Source organism: Stegastes partitus, unplaced genomic scaffold, assembly GCF_000690725.1.
Source record: "Stegastes partitus isolate 25-593 unplaced genomic scaffold, Stegastes_partitus-1.0.2 Scaffold103, whole genome shotgun sequence".
NCBI lineage: Eukaryota > Metazoa > Chordata > Actinopteri > Pomacentridae > Stegastes > Stegastes partitus.
In genome coordinates this window covers 729,448-746,117 of record NW_007577834.1, presented here as the reverse complement: position 1 = coordinate 746,117, position 16,670 = coordinate 729,448, and the positions used below count along the sequence as shown (strand labels likewise).

The following is a 16,670-nucleotide window of genomic DNA, read 5'->3' as shown; positions in this document are numbered from 1 at the left end:
GGTGCTGGAGGTTTGGGTGCCGGTGCCGGAGGCTTGGGTGCTGGTGCTGGAGGCTTGGGTGCCAAAGGCTTGGGTGCCGGTGCTGGAGGTTTGGGTGCTGGTGCTGGAGGCTTGGGTGCCGGTGCTGGAGGTTTGGGTACTGGTGCTGGAGGCTTTGGTGCTGGAGGTTTGGGTACTGGTGTTGGGGGTAAGGGTGACAGCAGTGTGGGTGGTGTTAGAATGGGTGCAGGAGGTGACACTGCAGATTCAGGGGGCATGGGTGCCAGTGGCACTGGGTTTGGTGGAGGAAATGGTGTTGGAGGTAAAGGAATATGCGATGGAGTTAGTGGAGGAATAAGTGCAGATCGAAGTAAAGGCCGTGGAGTGGGTCCTGCTGGAATGGTTGGTGGAATCGGAGGCAGTGGAGGAACTGAGGGTATGGGTGGGGAAGACATAGGTATTGCTCCATCAGGCCCAGGTGAAATAGGAAAGGTTGGAGGAAGCAAGGGTGGTGTGAGTGGTTCCGGGATTGGATATGGATCAGATGGATATGATGGCAACATTGAGGCCTATGCAGAGCAGGCTGTGGAGCTGACAGAGCGAAGGACAGTGCTTATTAGGTAAAGGTACCATGAGGTATCTTTTCTTTTCTATTGAATAGAGTTTACTGTAATGGCAGCACTGAAGCTCAGAAGGTAGAATCAAACAAGCCCTTAAATAAGACGTAATGACATAAACTGCCTTAACATGCTTTGTAATAGTGTTAGGGTTAGGGCTGGCATACTTCTTTTGGTCCTTTCAGCTTTTCTTTGTCCTCTCCTACAGGACGGTTAAAAGTGAGGACGATGTGCTGGAGATGGACCACCAGGAACAGACCTACACCATCACCGGTGCAGCCGATGACTCTGACAACGAATGAGCAACACAAATTCCCGAGTGACCTCCTCTCGCCCTTAAACCTCCACGCCCCTCTGAGCTTTGCACTGACCAAACCCCATGTCTGGGCATTGACCTTTGCCCTTTGCCCTGGACAAGAAGCCCATGAATGACCCTTTGCTATAGTGAAACCTTCAAATCATAGGGTTTAAATATGCCTTACTAGGAACACTCAACATGTTCTCTAAACTTTTGTGTGCCTTACACTCCTCCCTTTTTTCTACTTGCTGCAAATAAAGCTATCAGCATTCACTTATCTTGTCTTTCTTTTATTCAGTGTCATTTGGGGCTAATTGTTTGAGGACAGAGATGGTATTCAACACTATTTTTATGCTGGTCAAAATGCATTTTTGCTCAGTAGAGAGAGATGTTGCTCATGCTCATGGCATGGGCTTGCGATGATAAATAGTAAAAAAAAAAAAAAAAAAAAATTTTTTTAAAAAGAGGCAGGGGGGAAGAAAGTCATGAAGAACTGTAGAGCAGAGAGAGAGAGAGAGTAGAGAGAGAGTAGAATCACCTGAGGGTTGAGGCGGTCGTTCTGACACTTTCTGGAGGGCTGAGGAATCCATCATTCAGAGTTAGTCCTGCAGCAGAGTGACGGCACACAGCCGTTTCCTGTCCTCATTCCATCCATATCCACACCTTTTTCTCCTGCTGCTGATTGGGAGAGATTGGATCTGGCCAGCAGATGCCAAACACGCTCAGTGTCCTGCTCAGGGGCAGAGAGTGGAGACATGCAACACACCAATCCTCAGACAGAAACTGCAACAAAGACTGGAGCAAGACCAGTGCTGTGATGGCAGCAGTAACATTACTGTGCCATTATTATTATAATGGGACACATCCAGCTAAAGTCAAGGAAAGATCAAAAAGCACAGTGCTTCCTACACAGTGAAATGCTTTAGAGTTTGTTGAATGTAGTAGAACTTTCAAATGTTTGTTGGAGATTTTTCATTTTCAAAGACAAGAACAAAAAATGCAAACGCATAACCCATTAAAAAAACAGGACATATTTGGAAGGTATTCAAATAAGCAATTAATATATAATACACACACACACACACACACATATATATATATATGGTAAACATTAATCACACTTTCATGCAAATATTGTAAGCAAACGCAATAAAATAGATTTACTGCATAATTAGAGCCTGACAGTAAAACCCTGTCATTACAACCTAAATATTTCCTGCATGATTTTCATGCAGATACCTAATGTAAAAATAATCAATATTTCCTCTCGGACATCATTTCCACAAGCTCATCCCACCCGAACACTCGGGAGACAATTAGTTTGAGCCCAGAACTGTCAATCTGAGACATAATGAGCAACTGCGAGACGCTCATATCATTAGATTATATTTTCTTACAGCGAATTATTAACGTGCACCCAACCTGAAGGGTTCCTAATTAAACATATAGGGTTGAATTCATGGAATGAAGCGCTACTTTCATCTGTATGATGATACATATATAATAGGATGGAATTTATCATCGATATAATTAACAGAAGGAGGGACGGTGTGTCTGCGTGTGGAGGCGTGCGTCTGGAGCTCTCCATGGTGCTTTCAAATTGACGGAGTGGAAAAAGCGAGTGTGGTCTTATTAAAATAAATAAACAAACAACAAATACAGAAATATGTATTTTTTAAGCTTAAATTTAATACAAAAATCTGCATTCCCTGACACACAAAATGTTATGGCATAATGAATTCCCCCTTTCGAAATATATATTAATTTGATTAGTAATACTTTAGTAAAGGACTGACGACTGCAAGATACACATAATTTAAAATAAATATAAAAATAAAATATATTTAAATATATTTTTACGCTCTTATTATTATTATTATTTTAAGAAACTTTATTTCCATTTTGTTCAGATAATAACCATGAAATCGGCTATAAAACCCCCTCATATTCAAGCACACAGGCAAGTCAAGGTTGCGTGTCTTTAAACGTGCACTTTGCCATGATAGTTGTTTAGCTCACACTTGTTTTTTTTGCAGAAACATCCTGCATTTCCAATTGGGTCACTAACCTTCCTCCTATAGGGGAAAAAAAAATGCACTTTCGCTCTGCGCCGGGGGGAAAGAGCGTCTTATATTCAGCTGGAAGGGCAAAAGTTGCGACTTTCTTTGAAACCTGTGATTTTCTGTCACTTTGTGCATATGCTTTGGGTGGCTAAATCCCAATTAGGGTCGGCTGACACGCTGCTCTATTCACGCAGAGCCCGGCCTGCATACATTTGCCTAGGAATGAACTCCTCAAATAGATCTCCTGCTAAATGCGTCGGACAGCAGAGAGAATCGGCCTGAGTGACACGTTCTTTCTGAGGCGCTCGAGTGAGAAAAGGTATGAATTTATAAGGTACACCGAAACATATCAATTCCCGCAACTTCACACGCTTTTATACGCGTCTCCTCATGCGAGACAAAGTGAGTTTAAGTCAGGGAAATGTGGCCTGAAAAAGAAGAAGAAGAAGAAGAAGAAGAAAAAAGAAGAAAAAAAAAAAACTTTGTTGAGACTTTGAATACCAAAACGGTGCAACCCACTTCAGGGAGGAGAAAAGGAGAAGGAGGCATTTTGAATGAAATCACGCATGAACAACGTTGAATCAGGTGCCGTTTATTCGACTCCTCTCTAATGCGATTTTGAATATTAGTCTGGGTTAAAATCCCAATCATGTCATCTGGTGGGAGTCCCATACAAGCATAATTACTATTCAAACGCGTCGCTAATGTCCCACCCGCATCCAGGCAGCTGGTCTGTCCATGGCGCAGCCTGCGTCTTTCCCCAGAACGTAAAACACCTCAAACATGACTATTTTAAATAGGGAAAACAACAAAGCAAGAAGAAGACAAACACCCCTGTCTAAGGATTTTTTTTTTGTTTTTGCTGGAGTGGACTTAGATCTGAAAGGAATAACAATACGTTGTGAGTGCTGAACAGACTGCAGTATGAGGACTGAAGTTTTTTCTTTTTTTTTTTTAATTGAAGGAGTGTGACCAAATGACTTGTGAGAGGTACAGGAGGGGTGGGCTTACATGTGGAGAAATAAATGGATTTGGACAAACACAAAGTCATTTCTAAAACGTGGGAATCTGTGAGAAATAGGCCACATCGCTAAGTGGGACAATGATTGGGCTCTGCTGAATAGAGCCAAACAAAGTTTATGGGTCGACATAAAAAATGTGTTTTCTTCTGAACTCAGAAGGGGTCTTAAATGGTAGGCCATTGAAACCAGTCCAGGAGAGGTGGTGGTGAACCCTTGGCACCCCTGAAGCATAGTCAGGGCGCATGAATGGAGATCCCTGGTGGGGCATTGCTCTCTGTATTTACCGCATTGCTTTGCAGACAGGTTGTTCCTCTATATTCATGGCTCATTAATGGCCAACCAGTTAAATCAGAGAGCCCCACCGTTTAGACAGTTAAAATCCAAAAAAGGCTGGCAAAAGCCGGGCAGGGCCGCCCATAAAAACGTCTCCCTCCTCTTCCAGGCTCCGATTCTTCTCAGGTCGTTATTTAAGTTCATTAAAGAGATGAGGAGATCACTTAAGAGGAGCGCACTTGCGGAATGCTGTTGAATGACTCCACAATATTGTTCCAGAATAAAGATCCAACCATGTAATTAATGTGTCTTTTTCTCTTTTTTTAACCAAAAGAAGAAGAAGAAGAAGAAGGAGGAGGAGGAGGGACAATACCGCCGGTCAAGCCATTTAATTTCATTTAATTTTCCATCCCATTTGCTTCCAACACTGCCTTCTCCCTGACACCGAGCCTTTCACTGCTCTTCGGGGCTTCAGAGCGCACAGTGGCGCTGGGATTCACCCCAGCGACTTTCCCCGCAAAACAGAAAGGAAACGTCTTCGACTCCTTCTTTATTTTTTCTTTCTCCAGCTCCCCCTCCTCCTCCCTCCTTCTCTCCTCTTTCCTCGGAGAATAATTAATTTCACTGTGGAGAAGAAGAAGTGCGGGGCTTTAAAGCAGCGCAAGGGGTGGATGGGAACCAGTCGCAAATGGCGAGGCGTTAATAAATAACCCCTCCGCACAGCCGGGCGCAAACATTGCGCCTATTGATGAGATTGTTCGCGTGTCTTTCAGGCTCTTTGACGGGCTGTGGAGGAGCGCAGGGAGGAGAGGAGGGCGAGAGAGAGAGGAGCAACACGGGATGCCTGCAGAGAGAGAGACACCGTCATGTGGCGCGGTTTTATTACAGCACCTGAACTGTTCAGATGTTGTTTTTAAAAAGAGAACTGATCTCACACCTAAATAAATTGAAGCATTGATTTGAACTGAATTGTATAGTCTGTCCCTTTTTTCTTCTTCTTTATTGTTATTTTGGCTCATTTAATGTTTATTTGATTCATTGCTAGAAGCAGAAATGCAACATGTAGGTCTACACGTCCCTGTAACATTTACTAAACAGCGTTTTCCACGTGTTTTTAAAACCTCTGGCTGTAAGTTAAGTGTCATGCTGCTGATCCGGAGTCAGAGGCCACAGTGGACAGGTCAAAGGTCAACATGTTCTTGGTCTGGACTGATCGCCCACAGCTTCTTGTTCTTCTTCTCTGCTCAGACTCATCAACGCAGCATCAAAAGCTTTGGGTGACTTTCAACAACCTGCTGCACACACTCATCCTGCATTTCTCTCTCCAATCACCAAGACTTCATGTATTCCAGATATGTGTGTGGTTTTTATTTTTTGGTTTCCTGTTCCCTATAAATCATGTTTTATTATGATCCAATGGCATAAATCAAAGAAAGATCTTTACATTTGACTATTATTATTAGTAGCACTATAATTTATATTATTACCTTTCAGATAAACTGATACACACAATAGAAACCACAAAGATGAATGCAGAAGCAAGAAATCTCAGAGATAAAATAAATAAATAAATAAATACATTTTAAAAATTCACATTTTAAAAACTGTTGAGCTGAACTAGATGAAATCTTTTGGAGATATATTTTTGTTTGTTTGTTTTGACAGAGCAGCAATGTTATAAAAAAAAAGGAAATGCAGTCAAACTACTCGACCTATCAATCAATCAAACCATTCAAACACCTTATATCAATTAATCGTATAGAAGCATTTAATTAAAAAAATATTATGAATTTAAAGTGATTTTATCAAATGAAATACTGACATATTCATTCTCCTCTTTCACTGCTAATACAGCATTTATTAGTTTCGGTATTAAAAAAAAAAAAAATCCAGAAATTAGTCTGTCTTTACCAAAACAGATGCCTTAAATTATGTCTCATTCAAGGACACAAGCATGGAGTTATTAATAAATATATTTTTGCAATGATTTTGTATTTTTTCCTTGCCTTTGTCACGCAACAGAATAAATCCGGCAAGACGACACGACAAAATCGCAAGTGTGTGTGTGTGCGTTGGGAAGATGCTGAGGGTTATTTTTCTAGAGTTTTTTTTCTTTTTCTCTCTCTCTTCCTGCTGGTGGTTCTCCCTTTTCAGTACCTGCCTGATCTCAACCCGGCACACGCCGAGAGTCAATAGAAGTTAACAAGTCCTCTAAACTTTCCTGCTCCTTTTGTCCAAGTGAGGACACAAAGGAGGAGGCAGAAGAAAGCCCTTTGAAGTATGCAAAACCTAAAGAATGCCAGCCAAGTAGATTTAAAGTAGCCAGTGATTTCCAAAAACCTGGCCTGAAAGGGAAGAATGGGAAAGGGTGAGGATTTATGGATAAATTATACAGTGGATTTGTCAGTTAAAATATCGGAACTGTCTGGAGCACAAAGCCACATGCTGAGGATTAATGGTCGCTCTGGACCTTTGATTCTGCACCCTCTTTTCTCTGCCCTTGACAAATTGGATTTCGGGGATGGGAAGGTCGCCTGGCCCTTTGTGTCTCTTGACCGTTTTGGAGCAATTCATTATGCGGCGGGGTGAGGGAAAGTCTCCATGTGACCAGGCCGGCCCGTTCTTCCTTCTCCACACAGCTGCTGGGAGAGCCCAACTCTCTCACACTCACTCACCCACACAAACACACACTCACTCACTCCTACTCACTGCTGCTGCAAACTCAGGACCGCTCCCCCTCTCCTCCTCCTCCTCCTCCTCCCACTCATCTCCCCTCCTTTTAAACTACCTTATAGCGCAGCATCACCTCTCTGCAACACCCTCCCCTCTTCTGCACACACTTGCATCCTCACATAGAGAGGTCGGGTGTGTGTGTGTGTGTGTGTGTGTGTTCAGAGGGGTGGGGTGGTGGTGGTGGTGGTAGGGGGGGCACCTTACCCTGCTCCATCACTAGAAAAGCCGGAGAGCATAACTCCAGCGCGTCACTTCGAGGGCGGATATCGGCCTGTCCTCATCCTCTCTCCTCTTCTTCCTCCTCCTCCTCTTCTTCTTCTTCTTCTTCGTCCTCCTTCCCCTGCGCGCTCTCCCACTCGGTCTCCATCAGTCTTCATGGTTCTGATCTCACCCCACGCCATGCAAGCCACCCGGGCGTCCACCACCGTCAGTGTGTTTGCGGACAGCAGCATCCCGGCCGGGCTCCGGATAGGACCGGTACCGGGCATCTTCAAACTGGGGAAGTACGTGTCGGACCGTAAGGAGGTTGGACCCAAGAAAAAGGTACGTTTAGAAAAAAGAAAGAAAAAGAAAAAAAGTTGGCTTTTCATATTCTTGACTGAAATATTAGAAAGTGTTGCTGCATTTACTTTGATGAGTCCGGAAACAGTTTTACTTATTTTTTAATTATGAAATATCCTTTAAAAAAAAAAAATGCATCAACAACTTCAACTATTTTTGAGCAATTTTACTTTTTTTTTTCCAGAACCAATGCTATGCTTTCCATTAAAATAAATAAATAAATAAAAAATCCAAACCCATTATTCCATAATCTTTTTAATTATAAACACACTAAATAATAAAAAGAAATTATTTGGATTTTTAAAGCTGCACTGTCAAACTCCATCGGGCCTGGACGTATTAATTGCTTTGGCCTGTCAAGTTAGAAATAATTGAACTCCATTAGTGGCCGACTTGTCAGTCTGTGCTTCTACTTAACCGGCCTAATGGGCGGCCCGGCTCCGCTGTGTGGGATTTCATGCCCTCAGCCGCCTCACATTTCACTGCCTGGCGGGCCTGTTATCCCGATGAGCCGTTTAATTTTAATGTAATCCGGCCAAGGAAAGATGCCACTGAGGCCTGGGGCGAAGAAAAAATATTAATAAGAACAACAGTGATACAAAAAAACAAAAAAAAAAACCCAAAAAAAACCCCAAACTGCATGCATGTTATCTTCCTGGGAATATAACTGTTTTACGAATGATTCAGATTAACAGCAGCAAATTAAAATCCAGGGTTGCACTGAATTAAAACAACAAAGCCTTAGAGATACAATAATAATAAATAAATGAATAATAATAATATTAATGGTAATAAAAACAACCTAAAAAAAAATCAAACTCGCAGACATTTATTTTTTTACGCACACAGGAGCGAACAATTTGCGCCTCTAAGTGCATCTATAACTGCGCCCTGTTATTGTTGAAGCTGTCAGCGCTTGTGATTGATGCGTCTAAATGCGTGGCCCCGAGGCTGCCGGCGATCATCAGGTGCAATCTCTGTGTCAAATGTCACGCTTCGATCTTTAATGTCCTTGAACAGTTTAGAAACGCTCTGACACTCCTCAAATTCGTTTCCCATATCAACTCAATTAGGCCCGTGTGTCATTCTCTTTAGTAAATTATCAGCAGAGCGGATAAAGACGCATTAAGCGCGCTTTGGTCATGCCTGGCCACAGCATTTCCAGGTACTCTGGCTAAAAGACAGGCGTTTGCGACGATGTTGGGCGCAAAATTCGTTGAATAAAATATAAACGAACGAATAAGTAATTGTAAATGACGAACAGACGGTGCGGAAAAAAGTTTGGAGAGGAAAACTGCACAACTTGCATTCTGTCACACAGGCTTTTTTTTTTTTCTTGTTTTCTGGCGGGGCCTTTAGTGTTCAGAACTCTCCAAATTCCCATAATCATGTTTCCTTTTCTGTCTCAGATCCGCCTGGTACGCGGGGAGTTCGTGGATGAGTCAGGCTGTCCCGTGCCAGACTGGATCGGATTCATCCGCGCCGCCAGGAACAGCCAGGAGCAAAACCTGGAGGCAGTGTCGGACTTACCTGGCGGACAGGTGAATTCCCCCTCCTCACTTCCTCCCTCCCACATTACAGCACACTTGTAGACACAGTGAAGTTTCTCAGTGTTGATTTTCTATTTGGACACTTCTGTTTACGCATCTCTTTCCGTGTTCTGTTTGGAGATTTTCTACCGTGTGCTGAGAGAAATCCCAGCAGGAGAGGAGCTCAGTGTGTGGTACTCCAACACTCTGGCCCAGTGGTACGACATCCCCACCACGGCCACTCCCACGCACGACGAGAAAGGTAAGCAAGACTGCTAATAACGTACAGGGGAGGAAATTTAACGAGCTTCGGGCGCTTGTGCGTAATTAAATGATATGGAAATGGGAAAAACAATATGGAGCATGATGTCTAATAATAGTAATAATAATTCTACTAATTGCAATCAAACAAACATTTTGAAGGGGGAAAAAGGATCTCAAATCATTTTTTACATTTATTTCGAGGAGCGGTTTTCTCTCATTTTCCCATGTGTTGCAACAAAGCGTGCGCATGTCCTGAGCTGCGCAGACAGAGCTGACCCATCGACATGTTGAAGGGTCCATCAGTGTGCAGTTAAATGACTGCCAATACCCGTGATGCCCCTGTTTTAATGCTCAGAGGTCGAAATCAATTGGATGTTGTAGTTGGTTTGTGTTTTTCCCGCAGGCAGCCTTTTCATTTATTTTGAATTCTTTAAATTAAGTCTATTCAATGTAGAATCAGCTACGCAAAACTAAGTATTTTCGATAAAAAAACCTAATTTATTTTACGAATAATTTTATGTTGGAGAAAAAAAGAATAATTTACTTGAAGGGGATGGTTGTGGTGTTTCAGGTCAGAAATGTTTGTCGTCTGAACTATTGTTGGATATTGTTTGAAAACAAGAGTCAGAACAAACTTGAAAAGCAGAAGAAAAAAAAAACCTGAAAACATGTTACTCATTTTAATTCAATTAGGGCATTGAAGCTTAATCTCAGTATTAATTAGCAGAGGTTTTGTAACCTACATGATGTAGCGCTTTCTAATTTGATGGAGTTTTGTTATGCTTAGACTTTTAATCCATTTGTTTGGGCTGCTAATGATAATTCGGCGTGGGGATTAGTGGCTAATCTTGGGTAAACAGCGGTTCAGCAAGGACTAATCTGATTTTAATAAAAAATTAAAGAGAGGGAGAGAGAGAGAGAGAGAGAGAGAGAGAGAGAGAGAGAGACATTATGAACTGATACTCTGATGGAAATTCCTTCAATAGATGATCATTTTTGGATCATACATTTTGTTTCCAGCTGAAAGGGCCTCTTCACTAATTTGTAAAAAGCAAAAAAGGAGGACGGCTTGTAATGATATCCGACTGGAAAAAAGATAACTAATTGTGATAAAGTAATTACGGTGCTTGAAACAGAGAATAAAAAAGCAATTAAAAGCAGAAACTGACGCGTCTCGGCGGCCATGGAAGAAGAAGAGGGCGATGATTCAGTCGCAAGACGGAGGTTAACAAATGTCATCGTGTCATTAATATTCATGTATTCAAAAGCAAATAAATTCAAAAACAAGTGCTTCACGGTAAATTAGGTGGGTGCGCTAAGGTATTGTGGCCTAATGAATGCTAACTTTTATGTGGGGTGTATATTGCCCTGATTCTCCGGCCCAACACACCGTGTGCGCTCCTGGACATACGCTGCCTCCCATTATTAGGCGTCAACAGATGGGCCGCCGCCATTGTTTCTGGAGACTTGCGATTTCAAGCAACAGCTGCTGTCACTTCCACGGGAAAGAGCACAGAGAGGGAAAGTCCCGCATTCAATGCATCGGTTTTCCTGAGCGCCAGATTGGGCAGGGCGTTTGCCCTTTTGATGGTGATCATAAACAATGGCCCGTATGAGGATTACAAAATCATTACATCTATATTAACCCCTGAGCGCTCCACTGAGGTCATTAAGATGGCTCCCTGTGTCTGCGACCGTTTGGCACCGGATCCCAGAGGCCGGATCATATCCACTAGGCCTGAATTTAAATTCCAGGTGATGCACAGCAGTGACTGATGAAAATTTAAGGGAGCATTTTTATTACGGCTCCTCGTTCGTAATCCCACTAAGATATAATGTAAAAATTATGTTTGTTACGAATTTTCTTTTAGATGCATGTGCTTGTGTTATCCGTTGATGTGTGTTTGTGGGAGGTTATTTGTGTATGTAGGCGCTCACAGGTCTTTTTTTCTACAGGTTACTGAACCTGTTATTTGTATTTTACGCACGGACCTGCTATTTTACGCAAAGAAATAAAGTGTAATTTTCTTATATTACATTTTTTATCATGTGGTTTTTACGATGTGCTCTATGACTTAATGTGTCACATTTATTTAATTATTAACGTTCCGTTTGCATTTGTCTCTGCAGGTGAGGAGCGTTACATCTGCTGGTATTGCTGGAGAATATTTAAATACCCCAACACGCTCAAGGCCCACGTCCACTTCCACTGCGCTCTGAGCAACGGCCGGGGGTTTGTGAGCAGCGAGCAGGCCAGAGGCACAGAAACCTTCAACAGATCACCAAAATCTGGAGACATTCCTAACACCTCCACCTCTCCGAGGAGCGGTCACAGCAACTCCTCCATCTCAGACTCTGGCAGGCGGGCGGTTTCCTCCTCGCCTTTTTTAAACAAAACGGGACTGTCGAAGAAAAGCAGCTCTGAGGAGCAGGACAGGGCCCTCGACATGAGCGTTACCTCAGCTAGAAACCAGGGACACCTCCTCGGCCTGGGCGCCACATCCTCAGTGCTGAGCAGCATGGGCTTCCACCCGGGTGTGCGCTCTGCTTTCAAACCGACCGGCGTCTCCAAAGTCCCCGGTGTGGACGCATCCAGAGAGGAAGGCAGCGGAAAGCTGAGCGGCCTCGGGTTCAGCAAACTTATTGGGAACATGAAACCAATCCGAAATGTGGGCGAGGGCCTAAACGGAGGAGGGAACCACCCTCCCAAGTGCGCACCTGCAATTATGGACTCCGCATCTCCCATGGTGCCGTGCACAAACGCAATCCGAGGTTTCCCGTTGCTGCCTCACGTGGAAGAGACTTCAGCCTTTAAGCATGTAGAGAGCCGGATGCACTCAGGCCTGTCCCCGTCTCGCTACCCCCAGATGCCCCCCGGACTCCATTTTGAAAGGTTCTCTCTTCCTCACTTTGACGGTGTCAAGACTTACGGTGGAGACTGTAACATCCCGCTGATGCCCTTCACTGTCTATAACGGGGAGCTTTTATACAGCTCACCCTACTATCCGCTGAAATTCCACTTCAGCAACCTCCTCAAGTACCCAGAGTCCATGTCCTACTTCGGTGCGCCCTCACTGAGCCAAGACCTGGGCTCGATCACAAACATTGACCGGGAGATAGCCATGCACACGCAACAGCTGTCTGAAATCGCCGCGGAGAAGAACCGGACGAGGCTGGACTCGATGCCCGCGGGGAGCGCCAGCAGCGCCGGGTCTGGGAAACCCAAAAAGGGACACCTGTGTCTGTACTGCGGCAAGCTGTACTCGAGGAAATACGGCCTGAAAATCCACATGAGGACTCACACGGGTTACAAACCGCTCAAGTGCAAGGTGTGCTTCAGGCCCTTCGGCGACCCCAGCAACCTGAACAAACACATACGCCTCCACGCTGAGGGGAACACGCCCTACAGGTGCGACTTCTGCGGAAAGGTGCTGGTGCGGAGGCGGGACTTGGAGAGGCACGTCAAGTCCAGACATCCCGGACAAACAGTCAAGAAACTGGACGACAAACCGGGCGGCCTGTTTGAGGACGCGGAGCAGAAGAGCGACAATGACAGCGACGTGGACGTGTGCTTCACCGACGACCAGAGCGACCAGGAGTCGAGCAAAAACAATGACTGAGACGTTTTCATGCCCACAGAGAGACTGCGCATTATTTTTCAAACGGTGTACACAGCAAAACTTGTCATTTTGTCTTGTATGAAGTCTTTTTTTTTTTTTTTTTACATTTTAGACAATGACCCAAATGCGTCTGGATAACCACCAAAGTTTCCAATTTTTTGCAGTTACAATTTTGATTTCTGGCCACAAAATAAAGTTGTTAATCACATATTTGACAGAGAAAAAATATAATTTGGACATAGAAAATAATATATATAAATGTATTTGTTAGTCTCAGGTAAATTCTCAGTGTCTTTCTTAATGACACTTATCCTGTTTCTTCAGAGAGAGAGAGAAAAAAATCATTTTTGGCCTTTGCGCGTTGGCTCACAAAACAATAGCAACGACAAAAAGAAATGATTAAATCTGGCGTTTCAGACATTTTCGTTTGTTTCAAACACAAATCGCCACTACTGTCGCCACATTCTTTTGGGTGGCATCAAGCCAGCTGCGCACAAAACAAGAACAACAATCCAAACGCACAAAACAACCTCACAATCTGTCAAGGCTGAATATGAGACGACGCCACCTCTCAAAAAAACTGTATTTGCAGTGTAAAAACAACAACAAAAAAAGGTAACACGACTATCTTTTGTATTATGTTTCCCTTCTGAGAAAAGGATGTATGGGTTTGTAAAAAAGAAGAAAGAAAAAAAAGAAAAAAAAACTTAACTAAATAAATTAGTAACGCGCGCAACATTCCTCCACCCTCGATAAGGACACATTGTTGGAAATGTGAGCTGGAAAAGAACAGGATTCTTTTGTATTTTGTTTGGTTTTTATTGTGATAATGTTCCCATATTCTCTTCTAAACTGTCAGTTGCACTTTAAAAACAGCAATGGGCATTTTGAACTCCACAGAACAGCTGCAAAATGATCATTGTAATTGTTTTTTCTTTCCCTCTGCGCCTCACCGAATAACACACTGTACTTAAATTTGCACTTTCTTGCCGAGGCGAGCTGTTCTTAAAGAAGCAGCCAGCAGCGTCCAGTTTATTTAAGGAATTATTTCTAGAGAAAGAAAATGTATTGATTGCAGTTATAGCCTATGTAAAGAAGTTGTAAAGTATGATATTTCACATTTCAGTGGAGAAGTGTTGTATACGTTTGTTTATAAGTGATATTGTCTACGAGGACAATATTTTACTCCTGTCAATTAAGTTGTTGTTTTCTTTTTTTGGAATAAATTTAATTTAAAACATTTGAAAAAGAAAGTTGTTCTGATGTGTTTTTATATAACCGTGTTTGACCAACCGGAAAGTTTCCATGGAAAACACGATAAAAGCTGCATTTTATGAACGCTTAGGCGATGATCAATCTCCTTTTTTAATATTTTATTTTATATATATTTTTTGCAGGGGTTCTAATTGGGTATAAATTCCCCCCACTTCTGCCGCAGCAATAAATCAGCCAGTCGGGCCTATTGCCATTAAGAGCTGCATCTGATGAGACAAAAATGTGTCTTTTTCTCTCACTCCTTCTCTCGTTTTTCCACTTTTAAAAATTGAAATAAAACAAAACAAACAAAAAAAAAATGCAGATGCTGGTCACTTTGTTTGTGGTTTATTTGATTAAAATCCTCCTACCAAGTGGACATGTCTTGAGATGTCTTTATGCTTATGATAGAGGAAAATATGTAGATGATTTCTTTAAGTAAAAAAAGTGACATTTTAATGAGTGAAGGTATGGAAGTATTATTTGCAGTTAGTCCTTAAAATTGCAATACAGCACCATATATGATCACATCACCAATACTGTTGCATTATTGTACTGTTGTCTAAATAACTGAAAGAATTTTGTAATTTTTAGAGTATTTATAATAATGCATCAGATTTGACAAGCTCATCATATGTTTTGCATGCAAAGTACTGAGATATTGTAAAATAACTGGCAAAAAAAGTAGTGGTGTGAAAAAAAATGTAGGTGTAATGGAGCAAAATGAAAAATAAAGTTGCATGGAAAGAAAACACTGGAAATAAACAAGTAGGTATGATTTGTACATTTACATGGTCCAGTAAATATTTTTGTAAAAAGCAACACATGCATGGTTTAGTAATATCCACAGATGCTTCTACGTACTTTGGTAAATATGAAACAGAAAGTCCTTCACCAATGAAGCAGAAAAATGCCAGAATATGTCAAAATTCCCCAAATATAATCTTTGGTCAGGGGGACAGAAAAGAGGGTAAGAGGTCATCTCTAGTGCACTAGAGATGACCTCTTACCCTAAATTACCCTAAATTCAAGTTATTCAAACTGAAATACAAATATAAAAAAATCTCAGTGTGCTCTAATGACTCAGTGTCTTTTTAAATGCTTGCAGTACATGTTCCTTCATTTGCTAACCCACAAGCCTTTGCAGTTTTGTTTAATTGTCAAGGCATGACCTTTCCAAGGAGTTGGTTTGGTAGGGGGTTGATGGGAGGGTTGCCACCTTCTATTTGGATATGTTGGACTCCAGCAGGCTCAATGTCCCATCACACACACTCCCGCTCCACCAACCAATCAAACTTCCTCTACCTCAGAAATGGCTGCAGCCATTTTCACCACATTCCACTGATGTGTTCCTCTGCTACAATCTGACCACATTTAAAGCCTAGAGCAGCACAGGCCTCAGACATCAGCTGTTTTTTTGTTTTTTTAAAAATCCCAAACAGGTAAATGTCAGACATATTTCCACCCTACAACCTTGTGTTTTGCAGATGATTCCTCTTGTCTGTGGTGTAAAATATGACCAGAAATGCAACAATGACAGTTGCTTACGATCTTACATTTTAAATTGGCTGCATGTGAATGACCATCTCAAGACGTGGAGGTGCTAAAGTAAGTGTGGCCTTGTATCCACTTGTAATTATTTTAAAGAAGCTGCTTATAGAGTGCAGGTACATTCAATCTCCGCTGTCCCTGGCTCTTCTGTTAAACGGATTAGTGTGGTGCTGACACAGGAGAAACACTTTAGCTCTTACAATAGGATACTCATTTCCTTTTCCTTTCTTGGTTCAGGCTGCCTGGGTTGTACACGAGTCCATATTTTATGAATCTCACATCAGCTACATTTTCAATACTCTCTGGACAAATCGCACCTGTAAGTTTTAATCAATACAGGAGCATTATGGAGGTGATTCCCTTCAATAGAGAGCATGCCATATTTAAAAAAAAAAGAAGAGGATTGTTTGTTTCCTAACATTAAGACATACATTGATTCTATATGCTATAAAATGTTCAAAAACAAGAATCTCAGAGCTGCCAAAGAAAAAAAAAGGTATTTTATAAGATATATAGCACAAATATGATGTAAAAATGCTGAAAATATGTTTATATTTCAATGTGTCTAATGATGACACACAGACGTGTTTAACAGGACTTCATGTTAAAGCAGAGATCTCTGTCCCACATCACTGCCTCTGTGCTATTTTCACCATAGTCTGTAAACAACTACATTCTACCATAGACTTGTATAAAATAAATATACAATAACACAGTCTTGAGAGTACCTGCTGGAGATTCAACTCAAGAAGCATGATGTGATTTCAACAGTGAAAGATAAACTCTCAGTCATGTTCAGCTTCCAGTCATGGACCAGACATTAAGATGCAGCTGATACTTTGGAAAAATAATGATGTCTTGTCTGTTTCTTAACATTATATTTGTTTGCAGGGCTTGAAAAAGAAT

General features: G+C 42.1%; 2 protein-coding genes across 2 annotated transcripts in view; both read left to right on the top strand.

The window, feature by feature from the left end:
• Positions 1-898, top strand: part of LOC103354301 (glial fibrillary acidic protein) — a 4,155-nt gene extending 3,257 nt beyond the window's left edge. Inside the window, exons 11-12 of the mRNA XM_008277622.1 lie at positions 89-599; positions 805-898. Of these exons, the coding sequence (XP_008275844.1) occupies positions 89-599; positions 805-898 (605 nt within the window). The remainder of the gene's footprint in view (positions 1-88; positions 600-804) is intronic.
• A 6,462-nt stretch (positions 899-7,360) lies between these two features.
• On the top strand, positions 7,361-12,959 carry prdm13 (PR domain containing 13). Its single transcript, XM_008277621.1, has 4 exons — positions 7,361-7,528; positions 8,956-9,087; positions 9,217-9,337; positions 11,470-12,959. The coding sequence occupies exons 1-4, from the start codon at positions 7,361-7,363 to the stop codon at positions 12,957-12,959; spliced, it is 1,911 nt and encodes a 636-aa protein (XP_008275843.1).
• The last annotated feature ends 3,711 nt before the right edge of the window (positions 12,960-16,670 follow it).

Excerpts from the sequence above, each read along its gene's own strand:
- prdm13 (XM_008277621.1), top strand. The coding sequence starts at position 7,361 with ATGGTTCTGATCTCACCCCACGCCATGCAAGCCACCCGGGCGTCCACC. Across the intron at positions 7,529-8,955 it reads AGGTTGGACCCAAGAAAAAG|ATCCGCCTGGTACGCGGGGA; the intron begins GTACGTTTAGAA and ends TTTCTGTCTCAG. Across the intron at positions 9,088-9,216 it reads CGGACTTACCTGGCGGACAG|ATTTTCTACCGTGTGCTGAG; the intron begins GTGAATTCCCCC and ends TTCTGTTTGGAG.